The sequence below is a fragment of the Mya arenaria genome, chromosome 12, assembly GCF_026914265.1.
Source record: "Mya arenaria isolate MELC-2E11 chromosome 12, ASM2691426v1".
NCBI classification, from domain to species: Eukaryota; Metazoa; Mollusca; class Bivalvia; order Myida; family Myidae; genus Mya; species Mya arenaria.
Genome location: NC_069133.1, coordinates 12,699,463 through 12,715,103, shown reverse-complemented (window position 1 = coordinate 12,715,103; position 15,641 = coordinate 12,699,463). Strand labels below are relative to the sequence as shown.

Genomic DNA, 15,641 nt, shown 5'->3' with positions numbered 1-15,641 from the left:
AAGACTGATTGTGAAACTGAAACATCCCTTCACTGTGACACAAGATATGACGAATAGTTGGTACAATAAATATGATACAAGATGTTATAAATCACCATGACTTATCTATTTGAGTCTACAAAGAAATGTTAACCACTTGTTTAGAAAGGGGAAGTTACCGTTGCGAGGTATTTACACGGCTTAATTATTTATAGTTGTAACCCCATTCACCGATTTGCATAGATATAAGCGACATTGATAATTACGTCCCCTGTCCAAAGTAGGTCAACTTGTTTGACGTCAGATGTAAATAAACGAAACGACAACAAACATTGAAATTACGCCTTACATTTTTGCTATCGCAAACAACGTTTTTAAGATGAATTCGGAGAATATTCCCCTACAGAAAGATGAACTAAGGGGTGAGTAACAATAATGCAGACTTGATCGAAGTCTTTATTTTAAAACATTGCGTATAATTGAGTTAAAAAACGAGTAATTTGTTGCCTCTTTTTCCCCGCTGAATATACAGTAGCAGGTGCAGCCCTGCACGTTTCGCTGCTGAAGTTGAATACATGTGCTTCAATTATACAGTCTATAGCTTACTGGGGCCGTACCTTGATTTGACGTTAGGGAAGTGCAAATTGTGTACGCAGAACGGTTTTGACGAAAATATAAGCTTTGAAATGAAATGTGATGTCTGTATACATCTGTTGTTAAAAAAAACATGCTTATAAAGTTATATAACTGTTACTGTATAATACATTAAACTAAATGGTGTATTTTAGTGTACTACTCTGTATTAAAAAAATGAATCTGAATATTTTTAATTGAAGAAAACTTGTGGCATTATTAAATTTAATTACTATGTATGGTTTCATCAGATCTGGGAGTAGGATCAAATTCACAGTGATTTGGTGGGAATGAGCTCCCGCTTTGGTGTCATTTCTGAAAAAAAAAACTATTTTAGGTTTAATGTCACTAAATTTTGTACAGGTCAAATGACACCAAAGAGGGAGCTCATTCCCACCAAATCACTGTGATCAAATTCACTGAAATTCAAACCATTTTCCATTGATACCATTTTTTTTATAGAAAACTATCTTCAGGCTGAGTATTTTAAGCAGGCATTATCTGGAATGAGAACTTATTGAAAATATTATTTTAAAAAAAAAATCTATAAAAAAATATTAACTGGCCTAATGCAAAAAAAGTATCCTTGTTGTTGGTAGTCTGTAAATATCTTCCTGTCTTTCAGAAGGAATGAAGCTGGCCTACAAAAGTTCATCATCATAACACCATGATTTTTTTTACCTTCATTTGATTTGAGGCAGCATAGACATACAGTATATATATATATAAAATCAAGGCTGTTTGTTCCAGACTGTAAAAAGTCACTGTTTTACTTCAGGTGGTAACCACAGTCTTGCATGTACTCTTCAACATGCTATTGGTATTTTTCAGAGTCATGGGTAGACCTGTACTACCAGGCATGTTCTCCAGAGAAAGAGAAAGAGAACAATGAAATACATGCAAGCGGGTTATATACGCCGCTAAACATTGAGAAGCTCCTCAATGATGCACAGCGAGAGTCCAACAGCAACAGTAGGGAAGCTTCAGCGCGGGGGAGGTATTGAATATTTTGCTTCTGAATGTATTTTTTATTACTTGTGGCCTAAAAAATGTATACTTCTTATAATCTAAAATAGTAGTGTTTACAAACCATTTTCAACGTACTAAAATTCAAAACATCTTCTACATCATGCAGTGGCTTTACCAGATTTGAAACAATGCCAAAAGGTACCATTTGATTGTTGTTGTAATTTCTCTTCAATTCTACTACAATGTTTATTTATTTCTGTTTAATATAGTGAGAGTCTCTAACTGTGTTTTTGATTCTGTCAGCATTCTGACAACATTTCAAATTTGCAAAGGAAGTTATTTTTAATATATATTCATTTTATGGTTGTACAGTACATGTATGATATAAAATGCCCCATTGCATACTTACTATTTATAACTATAATGTTTAAATATCTCAGCTAATAATATTTAAATTAATTAGGCAAACAACTCTTTCTTCAATCTTTGTTGGTGTTTGCATTTGTGTGTTGGCAAATGACGAAAAAAAAATTCTTCAAATTTTCTCTTCGTTTATTTAACGAAAATCCATATTGAGGAATGCACCAAAAATAGTTTCATTCAGTCTATTTTTCCACCAAGGCTTACTTGTTCAACTAGTGTCAGTTGTTAAAGTGATACTCTTATTCAAAATAAATACATACACAACAAACATGAATGTTTACTGCTAAACCTTAAACTACTTACTAAATAATGCATTTATATGGAAAATATTAACTACTGAGATTGTAACCGTGAATTTAATAGCGAAGAGCGCTAAAATATTAAATGATTGGTGAATGCTAAGATATTAACTGTAGACTACTATAGTCTGGTAAGGTAGAAATACGCTGTTTTATGCTCATTTCTTTCAAATTAAACTTGGTATCGGTCATAGCAACCATTTTTTCTGACATTTATTTATTCTTTTTGGAATTTTAAAACAATATTATTAATTGTGGTAAATCTTATTTGGGATTAAGAGTGCATCTTTAAAGGAAGCATATACTTGGCAACGGTGTTTGCACTTTTGTTTTGGCGAATGGAAATCGAGGATTTTCCAATTTTTCTGTTTATTAATTTTACTTACATTGATTCTGACGAATGCACCTACAAGCACCAAATAAGTTTGAGTCCAATTTTTACGATCTATAAAAATATTTATTTTCTGTAGATTGCCAAAAATTGAACTCTAACTACAACATATACTCAGAGAAAGACTGCCATTTTTCTTTTTTAAACCCCAAACTGGTATGTCTCCAAATTTTAGGTTGCTTGATATAGAAGAATGAATTAAAATAAAGAATACCAGTAAGAATACCTTTAGGATAAAATAAATTTTAAATCATTGTAAGTAATAGAATGGCAAAATGATGCTTTTCATACTAAAAAATTAAACTCTTTGGGTAATGTTTAACAATTGAATTCAATGCACTCGTTGTTTTATTACAAAGGTAAACTTCAAGTGACCTTATCATATGGTTGTGCTTATAGTTTATCACTCTGTGCAGAAAGTGGTATTTAGGACAAGGCTGTCATAGCTGTAATAAATATACACAACAAATTATGTTGTGGCAAAAATGATGATTGGAACCTTGTAACATTTCTATATTATAAGCTATTACATGTAGGTGATTCAGTCCTCTTCATTTGCAAATAAATTATACCATGCAAGAAGAAAATAAATTTAGAAGAATGAAATACGCCCATACTTCTTTCTTTTTCTCTAGCTGTGGTATTGTAAAAATGTACTTGTAATTTACTGGTTATAACTGTCTCATATTTGAAGACATTTATAAAGGCATACAGCTGTAAGCCCTGTAACCAGGAAGTCCCAACATCCTTTATTGCCAGAGCCACTATCTTACAATTGTTGTTTTGCTGAGCACAATAAAGCTGCATAGTCACAGATCAACAAAGTTCAGAAAAAAATCATGTGTCCTTTTCCAAAAATTTCTTTCAATGATTCCATGGAATCCAACAAAAAAGCCCCCAAAATGGCCTTTTCTTGAAGTTGTGCAAAACAATCAAGTTGATCATCCCTTATTTGTACCATATCGAGACAATATCACCATTAATAAGTCATGTGACTGGTGCAACGGCAATGTAAGGTTTAAATGTTACTGCATTGGCATATTTGATTTGCGTATTGATTCTTGGGTTATCACAACAGCATATTCCTATTCTGAACCAATGATGGTTTTTACTGGTGTACTTCGACTGTTTGGTCACCAGCTGAGTGTTAGTCAATATTGATCTATTATGTAGATATCTCATAATTTCTCATGAAAATCAATGCCACAATAAACTGTAGCTATAAATGATAATATGTAGGGAGTGGAGCTCAGAACAAAATGAAATTAAATTATTTTCTTTAAAAACAAATTATTTTCATTGATTGGTTGGAATCAAACAATTTTTTTCATTTTTGTCTTTTTCTTATATATGCCCAAGAGACTTCAAACATCAAATGCCGTATATATTATTCCTTAAGATACACTTGAAAGTTTTGGAAAATTATTATTCGGCAAGAACTTCCATCCTGAGGCGAGCCAACTTCTCAATGTTAGCTAAATTTTATAATTAGGTTCAGTGTCTTCCACAGAGACAAATTGGAACAAAAAAAAACTGATTCACAATTGAATGTATTCTTTCAGCCCAAAAGGCCTTAGCAGCCCGGCTCCTGAGCTAGCCCTCAGCTCACATAGTTCCCACAGCTCCAACTCACAGGTTAGATCATCTCTTTGGTGTATGGATTATTAATATCAAAGATTTATTATATGAAATGGTAGGGCTCAATGACCTGCCCATTTAACTGTGCCCCACTATCTAAGCTAATGCCACATTGCTTTGTCAATCTGTCAATTTTGATAATTATCCACCTCCGGGTCATTTGCTTTCCCAATATTATGATGATATCTGGGTGACAAAATTTGCATAATTATTGAAGACATGGGTTCAATAGTTTATGGACAGAGTACATGTATGTATAGTAGACATGTGGCATTGTGGCATGCAACCAGTCAAACATTGTCAACAGGGCTACTGGCTCTAATGTCTGACCTTTACATCTTTGAGTTAAGGTTGAAGGTACATGTACCAAACTAAGTGAGCTGGGTAAGTGGGTCTCCTCCGGGTGCTCTGTTTTCCGCTACAAAAGAGTCCACATTCTTGTGTAGCGTCTGGCCAATAAGCGTGATTATGTCTTTTGTTTAAAACTAATTTCACAGGTTTGTGTGTTTACTAGGTTTAAAGCTGCACTCTCACAGATTTACTGTTTTGACAACTTTTTTATTTTTTGTCTTGGAAAGAGCCAATTTTTGCGTAAATACCTGCAAACCAATGGTATAAGACTGCTGACAAAAAATCAGATCACAGATATTCATATTTCCGTTCGAAAATTAATGTCAAATGGCTTAAACCTTTACTAACGGTTTACGAAAAATGCATAAAACATCAATTTTTGAACTTAAATATGAAATTCTTGGTTCTGATTTTTTGTCAGCAGTCTTATATCACTGGCTTTCATTGATTTTCGCAAAAAATGGCTCGTTCCGGGACAAAAAACAAAAAAGTTATCAAAATGCTCAATCTGTGAGAGTGCAGCTTTAACTAAGAAATATAGAAAGAACCCATGTTTATTCTTCTGTTGTCAGGATGAGAGGGAGGAGCCAGGGACAGACTGGATCTGGGACTGGTCGTCTGGGCCAGAACGAAACCCCGCTGGGTAGGTACAAACAAGGGTTTTATTATTAAGATTGGGCTAATGAATTATTGTTTAAAGGGACTAGACACCAGATAGTCCCAAAATCGGCACATACAGTATTTCCTCAAAACAAGTCTAGAATCGTCAGTATGAGCTTGTATGGGGCCAATAATACATGATTAAACGAATATTTTGTCGCTGTCTCAGCTGAGGTACCCTTTTTTAAATAGGGCAGTGGTTTCCTAGTTTATGGTCTGTATATTTAGCATGTGAAAGTCACATGATTAGTAAAGATACATAAAGTAAGAACTAAGATTCAATCCATTGTACACAAAATATATCAAGTTCTTGACACATTTCTTTTCTTTTTGCAATTTTATCATCTGGTATATGATCCCTTTAAACCTGAACATTATTTTGTGGCAGTGACACTGCTGATGTTAAGGCTATGCGTGTAAGAAATCTGACCTCTCAAATTTGTGACTGTCATCAGACGCTTCAGGGGTAACAAATTGTTGAAATCAAATCTTAAACAAAGATACCCCGGTACTAAATCCTTAAGATACTGTATTTCAGTAGAAAAATATTTATGGATACAATAGATTTCACATAATTCATTGTATCTGTATATTTTCTAAACAAAATTTGAGGGCGACAGACTAAAAAGAATGATGTACCGGTAACTCTAAATAAAAATGAATTGTTTGTTTAATGTTGAGCCCTCCCAATGTCATTTTCCTTATAAGAATGAAAGAAAAGGTAAACTTCATGGACATGGTAGATAACAGATAAGAATAAATCACCTAGCTTGTATTAAGCATGCTGAATCTGACAGGTTAATGCCTCAGCCATTGATGTTATTTTTTATCGAGGGTCACTAAATGATAACATCATGTAAACATAGCGATAAGACTAATGACTGTTTTATAAGTTTTGATTTTGTAATAGCCAGGCATGTCTTAATCTTTTGGCAGAGGTTAGCCTTACTTGGCCACCTTTAAAACGTGCAGATGCTCAGTTCTTTAACTCCTGGCTGAAAATAAATGACAAAAAAATACCATAAGTTTTGTATACATTCTTTACATTCCTGTCATGCACTGTAACAAAACAATGAAAGTCAACTCCTTGATGATATAAGCAGGGCTCCTGTTAGAGGAAGTTTGGAAGTATATTACCGGTATTATACTATTTTCCCTAGAAATGGGTTTAAACTTCCAAATTCCATTTCTTGGAAGTACAAAATCTTCTTATTTTGAAAGCTAAATAATGGAAGTTCAAAAATCAAAACCTGTTGTCAATATTTTTTTATGGTCACAATTTCAGTCTTGAAGTAAAATGAATTATTATAATATAAATAAGTGAATTTGGCTAGTTATAATTGCAAATGATTTGATTTTTAGCTCTACTGCCCAAAGGCCAGAAGAGCGTAAGCGATGGTAATGTGTACGTAGTATGTGCGTCCGTGCGTCTGTAAACAATTGCTTGTGAACACGATAATGTCTTCAGTTTTGATTGTATCTCGATGAAACTTGTACAGTATTTAGATATCCATTAGAGCTCGGTTCCTTTCGAAAACCAGCCAGATCCGCCCATGCATGCCTAGATTATGGCCCTTGATAGTATAAAAAAATGCTATTGTGTAAACACTAGCTTGTGAACACGATACAGTCTTCAGTTTTGATTGTATCTTGATGAAACTTGTACAGTATTTAGATATCCTTTAGAACTCGGTTCCTTTTGAAAACCAGCCAGATCTGCCCATGCATGCCTGAATTATGGGTCTTGAAAGTATTAAAAAAATGCTATTTTCAGGCAAGTCTTTTTTTAGCCAAGTCTACATGAGCGAAGTCTATTTTTAACCAAGTTTACATGTAAAGTCACAATTGCTTGTGAAGGTTTGTTCAAATTATGCCCCTTGGGTCATTACTGCCCCCCTCCCACGGAGATCGTCCCACAAGGGACCAGTGCAGCAACACAAACGACCTCGGCGACGTTGGTGGATGCCCCGGGAAGAGTTCTCTTTTTTGTAAGGGACAGACCCCCCCCCCCCTTAAATTGGGAAATGTTTAAAACCTTTTTGTCTGAAACCACTATGCAAATCCTTGCTATTTTGAACAAGGCTTTATTTAGTGGTCCACTACCATGGTTGTTCAAATTATGCCCCTTGGGTCAAAACTGGCACTGCCCTGGGTGTCACAATTTTCCTAGAGACTTATTTAAGTAATATTTTCAAAATCTTCTTGTTTCAAACCACAAGGCCAATACCTTTGATATTTGTTGTGGAGCATCATATGATGCATTTGAAAACATTTGAAATAATGCCCCTTTGTACAAAAGCTGGCCCCACCCCTTTTGACTTACTTTTTATTTTTAAAGCTACAGAAATGAAATTTTGACCATGAGTACAGTTTTGAAAGCAAATATTTTTTACCCTCAGATTACCTTTACTTGGCACATATTAAAATAGTTCATGCAACTAATCTGCTTACAACACTTCCTGTCCTCAGATGTTGAAGGTGCAGCGTTTTCAGCTTACCCAAACACAAAAAGTGAACTATATATGTGTTGCCTATTACTCAAACGTACATGCTCTGGATTGAAAATGACCACAAGAGCCATGCCAGTAGAGCATAGGCCCTTTTGGGCCTCTTGGTTTATATACCGTACTAGTTGAAAGATAGTGATTTTTTTTTATTGTATTCGAGAAACTTAAACTTCCACATTTCAGTGAAAAAATTTCAATATTGATCAACAGGAAGTTTATACTTCTAAGTTCAAATTCTTAATGGATGCCCTGATATAATGCACCAGTCAATTGTAACCACGGCCCCCCAAGGTCCGGGGGTATACCAGGGATAGCCGGGGAAATGGGCCGTGTTTTTACCATCCCGGTGGCCCCACAGTGCCGGTGAATGTGGTGGTTTTATATTCGCGCCAAATATAGCGGGAAATGTGCCTTACTTAGGGTCCCTGGGGTGCGGGGCATTTGGCGGGGATTTTACCATCAGTTCATCCCTGCAGGGCGGAGGTTTTACTCGGGCTTGGCTAGAACGAAAGTCAAAGTCCCCGCCATTCCCCGGACCTGGAGGGGCTGTGATTACAATTGACTGGTGAATAAGTTCAGAATTAATCCTGAAATCAGGATTGAGATGTTTTGGTTTTAGATTGCTGTGTATTTGTACCGTAGTTTGTTTATTTGCTGACATAAGCAACAGTAATGAGCATTTCAGGCAATCTTTTTTATCATTATGCAATTATTATGTGGCCATGTAACAATTCGGCCAAAATTGTCATTATGGCAAAAGAACAATATTTTGAATAGTTTTAGTTTTTGTTTGTTTTAGTTGATTAGCAGCAAAAAATAAATATTATGGTACCGGTACATGACTTTCCATTATTAAGGAGATGTAACTTATAATATTTTAATGGTCTTTTAATAAACAAATAATTTATATCAATTACCAATAAAGGCTGTTAAAACTGCATATTAGACATTTGTTACTATATAATTTTGCAATGTCATTGATTTATGTAGTAACGGTATATGTAATAGTAAGACAACATGAAGTAATATCTTAATGAATAAGCATGGGCTGAGTGAGCGTGGTAAAGAAGCCCTTTTTAATCATTCAAATACCAGTATTTCTTCAGGTCATCTAACTGTCTTAGAATACCATCTCATTGGCTAAGTCAGTGTGTATTGGATGAGTGGCAGTCAGTTATTGGATACTCATAAAAATTGAAATTCTTAATGTTTAAGCCCAGCCCCTCTACTTAATGATTGCCTATCTGCAATTGCATTGCTTTAAAATCTAGGTTGAATTCCAGGATACGTAGATACCATACACACCATTATACATCATTCTTCTAAAATTTCTCTGCTTAAGTATCTAACATATCAGTATCATATCTTCAAAAAAGGTATTAATTATGTACCTATAATTTTTTGTTTCCATATACAACATTGAAAATAGAGCATACATATTGAAAAATCTGTATCATGCTATTGTTGTATGCCTATTCTGTATCATGCCAGTACCGTATGTTTATTGCGGCCTTTTACACACTGATGTTTATTTAGTTTATACAATATTTACTTATGAATGACATTTTTTTCTGAACGTACTGTATTTCCTGGAGGAAGCATTCCAAAAGAATTAAACTTCTAATTTGTGTTTATATTCTAAAAATTATCCTAAATCATCAATGTAATTGACTATTGGTTTATTTCTGAAATAGTACAGATCTTTGGTTAAACTACGAACAGTCTGTTTAATCATGGACTAAAATGCATGGTCTCTATGTAAATGTGTTACACACCAAACTCAATGTGATTCAGGATGTCAGAAAAGCATCCTATCATACATGTTATATCCTTTATGTATTTATTTTAAGAGTGTTTCATATTTTTCATTTGTTCATGCAGTATGAATCTCTGCAACCATTTTGCAAATCCATGAAGCACGCTAACACTAAAAAGAATAATTGTGTAATAGCCGACAAGTGATCATACTACATGTATACTCATATTATAATAAATCCTGATACATCCAAATTCTCTGTTGTTCAGACTGTTTTCTTATTTAAGGACCGCAACGGATTCTCATTTTCTTTAACGGTCTAATCTTGACCTTCTGTTTTTAAGGATTTGCCGACACTATAGGCATAATGAGTTGACACTGAATTCTTGACTTAAAAGCTGTGACCTAAGACAACAGGCTATAATTCAAATAAAAATATAATTCTCATTCTCTCCAACACTATAGGGATAAGATGACGAAGTACCGCCGTCCCCGTCATCAATACCAGGGCAAGGACCAGCCACGTAGCCTGCGCCAGGTCTTCAATGTCGATAATAAGCCAATCCTTACGGTGACACACACGTGCACCCTAGTTGTAGGAGTCATATTTGGCGCTTCACTGTAAGTAGGGTTTAAAAAAAGAAGATATTGCTAACATTATTAAAGTACATTAACATACATGTAGTGTATTGTTGAAAAGATTTTTCTCATTTTTCTTACACTTAATATTTAACTGGGGCTGTCTTAACAACAAATGTAGTTTGGTTGTTTTGAAACACTTCTTCTTGGTCAGGATGAGATATGTTTTGAAACAATTAGTTAGATTGGAAATATTATTTGAAAGGGTTTGATGTGTTGGAAAAAAGATATTGATAAATAATACCATTTGATTTTATAAAAAACAAACTTATTGTGCCTTGAATGTTTGCAAAATACAAATGTTGGTCATTTATCTTTACCCTGCGGAATCGAAGGTTTCGTTATGGGAGGGGATATTGTTTTGCGTTGTGTGTCCGTCCGTCTTTCTGTCCGTCACTCTGTCACATTTTCTTCTGTAACCATATCTTGCTACAGATTGGTCAGAACTGTCAGATGATGTTTAAACTTCTCTTTTTTTTAAAAAACGATAATGAGAAAGTTATAGTTATAAAGATTTATGCAAATTTCTTGTTGGCACAATGCTTGTGTTGTAAGGAAACTCTGAGAGATTCCACTTGAAGGGCTTAGTGACTGCCAACCAAACTAACATAGCCCAGTCTGAGATCCACCTTGGTACACTTTGGTGAGAAGTGGGTGTTATCAGTGTTCATACCTTTTTCAGGATGTGGGTGATCCTTACCAAGTGCGCGCGTAAGGAAGTAGTAAACTGAATGCAGTGCTCACAGACTGAAGACCGGTGATGGTGTTGTGGCGTATTTGTCCCCGTAAAATTGGCAGAATTTTCGTTTTTTTCATAGTGGGGCTTGTTGGTACCACAAAAGGTCAAGAGAAAATATTCTGCATTCAGGGGGTTTATAGATATAGGATTTCATTCTGGGAAAGCTATTCTTGATATGTTTTAAAATTTATTTTGGATTTTGTTATTTTTATGCAGAAAAGAAAAGGGAACATGTTTTGGATTAAGATTATTTTTAGGTTATTAAACCACTAGTATTTCTCTTCTTGAATGAGCAAGGAGATTGGATGATTGTGATAATACATCATTTCCTCAATGTGATTGTGAAGTTTATAATCAAATGTCTTGAGCTAGTCAGCTTAATTTGATGAAAATCTGTAGTTTACTCATGTTTGAATGCTCTCTCTATCACTCTCTCTCTCTTTCTCTCTCTCAAGTTTGGACTTAATAAATGAACCAATGCACAGGACCCATTTACTTGAACAATCTTAAGACCCTAACAACTGGAACAAGTAAAGCTGAATTATGAAATTTTCTGCTAATAAAGGGTAGGAGACCTTAAAAGTATCTTTTTTAAAAATTATAAGCCTGTTGGAATATTGATATGTTTATTATGGCTTTGATATCAATCATGTGCTTTTTGACATCATGTGCAAGTTGTCCAATTATGTATCCAAAATGCCCAATGAATGGTCATACTTGTAAACACATCATCATGTTTGCTATTTTAGGGATATCATGAAATTTTCCGTATTACTTCCTGATATTTCATTTAATTGAAACATGTGAGAGAACAATAAAAGCAAATGTACGTCTCAAGGCCCGAAATCGTGCAATGTGGCTCAAACGTTATTTTTATACATGTTACACTGAAGATATGTCAAGGATTTGGGGCCTGCTTGTTTGATGTTTTATGTTTTACCTTTTTAAATGGCAGATACTTTTTATAAATTAGGGCATAGTTGTAAAATAAGGGCATAATTGTAATAAGAAATTGAAGAGTGATCTGTAATTTTTTGTTATTGATAAAATGATTGTTAAACTGATAATAAATCATATTTAATTGAATATTGCAAACAAAAAGATCTTTTGGTACTTTCATGATAAGTCTTTCATTTATAATAATCTTCTACTATTGTGAACAGTTTCTATTGTTTTAATTGTTTTTGATAAAATTAAATATTTTTAAAACTTTTGTCATTATTGTTGAAAATAATTTTATATTGCTTTCTTGGATTGTTCAGCTTCTTGAATTAAAAAAAAGCTTAATAGGACTGTTTTATACACAGTGGAAACTCGTTGGCTTGAATTATTGCTTTGCTTGATTTCATCGTTTCCCACAGGTTGCGACTGTAACTCCAAAAACATTAAAAATGTATGGTTTAAAATAACTAAATTAATGCCAAGCAATTAGTGAAAGCGATGTTTTATTGAATGTTCATATATAAGCTTATGCTATTATATTATGTCTTTGTTTCTTTTAACTTTAATCTTTTTTATGACTGAGTTAAGAATGATCAAGTTATTACAGACATGCGGCATTAATTTGTGTCATGTTTCACTAGATTTTTTGGTATACAATTGTGCAATGATACTGAATGTGCTTCATTCCAAGGAAAAAAACGAGAGCTCTGTTTCAAAGAGATATTTTAGTCGTGAACCTTAAGCTGTCTAAAGTGCTTATGGATTACCTTTTAGTTGCGAGCAGAATCGGGCAGAATTAATCTGATTAGCGTTCTTTCTCTAGTTTTATTTGAACACAGTTCAAGATGCACTCTCACAGATTGACCGATTTGTCATCATTTTTTTTATAATTTTTGTCTCAGAATCAGCTGATTTTGGGCATCAATCCGTTCAATTCAGTCATAATAGACAACTCACAATAGAACACATCACATTTTTTTAGTTTGGTAAACTGTCAAGTATTTCATTTTTCTTAAAGCGTTAGTAGCGCTTTTAGCCATAAAACGTTAATTTTTAACAGAAATATGAAAAACTGTAATCTGATATTTTATCAGAAATCTTATATCACTGGTTTTCAGACATTGGCTTATTCCAAGATAAACAATTTGGAGAGTGCAGCTTTGGGGTAACTTCTGGAAACTTACACTTTTATCTTAAGTCTTATCGGTACTATCTTGATTGAAACGGGGCCATGAATAATTTGACAATGACCATACTCTGTCATTCCACGTTGTGAAAGTGGCTATGTATCATTTCCTTTGTATTTAGCTCATGAAATAAACTCACTAGCCGATTCACTTTTAGTTCATCATGATATTAGAATTAATTTTTAATAATTATGTACTTTCATTTAAAACCATTTTTGCTGAATCAGTATTTCATTTAAAGCACAAAAGACATTTTAATGCCTCTATTTTAACATCAGCCCTGAGTTCAGTGAATGTTATTGGCTAATGTTTTTAATTTGGTTCACCGTATAGCGGTGTATGTTCTGCAATGCATCAGGGAAAACAAAACAGTTCGCTTTCGTAAGCTAACATGAGCGACTGTTGTCCTTAACTGAATCAAGGGCAGGTGACATTTTTACAATGTTTTCAATTCAATTGCCTTGTAGAGTAATCTTTGTCGTATTTTTTTTTCAGGCTCGTAACTGATTACTAATTTATCTATACCTGTAACTCACTATTTCTCCAACATTGCTCTTTTGTTATCTTTCCTTTTTAAAATGTCTTGTAGTTTTTAATTTTTGTTTTTGGGGAGAACCTTCAGTATTCGATGCACGGAATGCATCATGTATACATGTATATTCATTAGTTTGTTGTAGTTATTAGTAGTGTAGTGTATATGATTATGTTTTTAACAGCATATTATTTATTCTAAGTGCTACAACAGTATGTGTAAACCACGTGATTAATTGCATCATAAATGCTTCGTCAAAAGTCAATACTTAAGCGACTGCCCTTTGTTTCATTTAAAATGGTGTAGAAAAAAAGTTATCTTCGTTTTATGTCTTCATTGACGCAAATTGCTGCAAAATGTTGCCTGGCGATGTAGCATTGAAGGCATTATTTATCACGTGGTATTCACACACTGTACAAGTTGCCAATTAATATTACTAAAGATAAAAATCACTGTTTATATACCCTTGATATTAAACTACGCATTTTCGTCTCTTGCTAATTGTTTTCTAACAAACATAGTTTAAGTGCTGTCTTGGAAATCCAATGTTATGTGCTATACCTAACATATTACTTTTTATTGAAAAGGGCTTTTTGAACTTACTCATTCTGATGAACCTAGATTTCTAATCATATAAAAAAATATCATCAATTGTAGACACTGAATGAACACTTTCATCATGTTTTTGTTTGTGCTGTTGTTGAATTGAATTGGTAACTTCTTAAAGCTGTTTGTCTGCTGTTTTTCATTGTTGTAATAAAAATGAAGTTTCTCTAATCATTACCATACTGCAACTATCACAGTTATGATTTCTAATTTTTCCCTATTTTTTACATATGTTTAGTTAATTATTTTTACTACACAACTTCATATAAAATTGTCATTAAATATAGCTAATTAATGAGCCCTTTCATCATGGCTTAAGGTTTTGCAACAATTTAAATTTAAATTTAGCTAATGATTTGAATTTTTAACTGTTTATAGCTGTTTGTCTGCTCTTTTTCATTACTGCAATTAAAATAAATGTTTCTCCAATCAATACAATACAGCGACTATCACATATATGTGATTACCGGTACTATTTTTTTGTGCTGAAGTCATAATAATCAAACCAACTTTATGATGTTGTACAGCTTGTACCTTATTTGGAAGAGAAGTACCGGTACATGTATGGTAATCCATTCTTGTGTAGTGTAAAAGGAATGTGCAATTTGCAGCATAAACTTTCATGCAATTTCAATAAACTTTCCGTGTTATTTCTCACAGACTTCAAGCGCTCAAAAACACAAACTCAACGTGGTTGTAAATAAGTTATGGTACTTACTTATCTGAACAGCGAACTTGCAGATATTCATTTAACAAAGTTTTGCAAAATCAATTCAATTGTTAACAGCACAATTAATTATTTTCGGAAAATTGGAGCATTTGTCACATTTTTATATATTTATTAAAAATAGGCCTCAAATTTGAACTTTTGATAAGACAAAAAAAAATATTTTCAAAAAATTGTTTGTTTTTAATATTTCATCTTTTAAACATGAACGAGTCCCTGTATGTACATTGCCTCATAATTCAAGTAAAAAATAGTGCGCTGGATTTTTGTATTGGATGTCCCATTTTACTCATTGTTAACTGTTTGTGGTATGTATTAATATAAAGTTATCTAATTTGCATTTTTACTGTTGTATGCATGTTATTAAAGTGTCAATAAGAATAAATCATGTTAAACGATTGTCTGTGTTGATGAACTATAATCCTGGTAGAATGGCTGCCACCTTTGACAAGAGGAATAAACGTATGTAAGTCCTTTTAAAATTTCAATTTTATACAACTTAAGCTGCGACCATGCAAACTCTCATTGAGCGTACTATGCCCTTGTCAGATCTCTGGTCAATAAATCGAAAAAATCACCTTTGTCTAAAATACACAAAATGTGAACCACAGTAAGTAAAATACCTCAAGGCTCATTGGACTTTAAAATGGGTTGATTTTTGGA

At 33.5% G+C, this 15,641-nt stretch overlaps 1 protein-coding gene across 1 annotated transcript; it reads left to right on the top strand.

The window, feature by feature from the left end:
- Nucleotides 1–244: 244 nt before the first annotated feature.
- On the top strand, nt 245–15,377 carry LOC128211205 (BCL2/adenovirus E1B 19 kDa protein-interacting protein 3-like). The gene is made up of 6 exons (XM_052915704.1): nt 245–401; nt 1,444–1,609; nt 4,257–4,329; nt 5,256–5,326; nt 10,072–10,227; nt 10,928–15,377. Exons 1-6 carry the CDS (start codon nt 359–361, stop codon nt 10,974–10,976), a joined length of 558 nt encoding a protein of 185 aa, XP_052771664.1. The 5' UTR covers nt 245–358; the 3' UTR covers nt 10,977–15,377.
- The last annotated feature ends 264 nt before the right edge of the window (nt 15,378–15,641 follow it).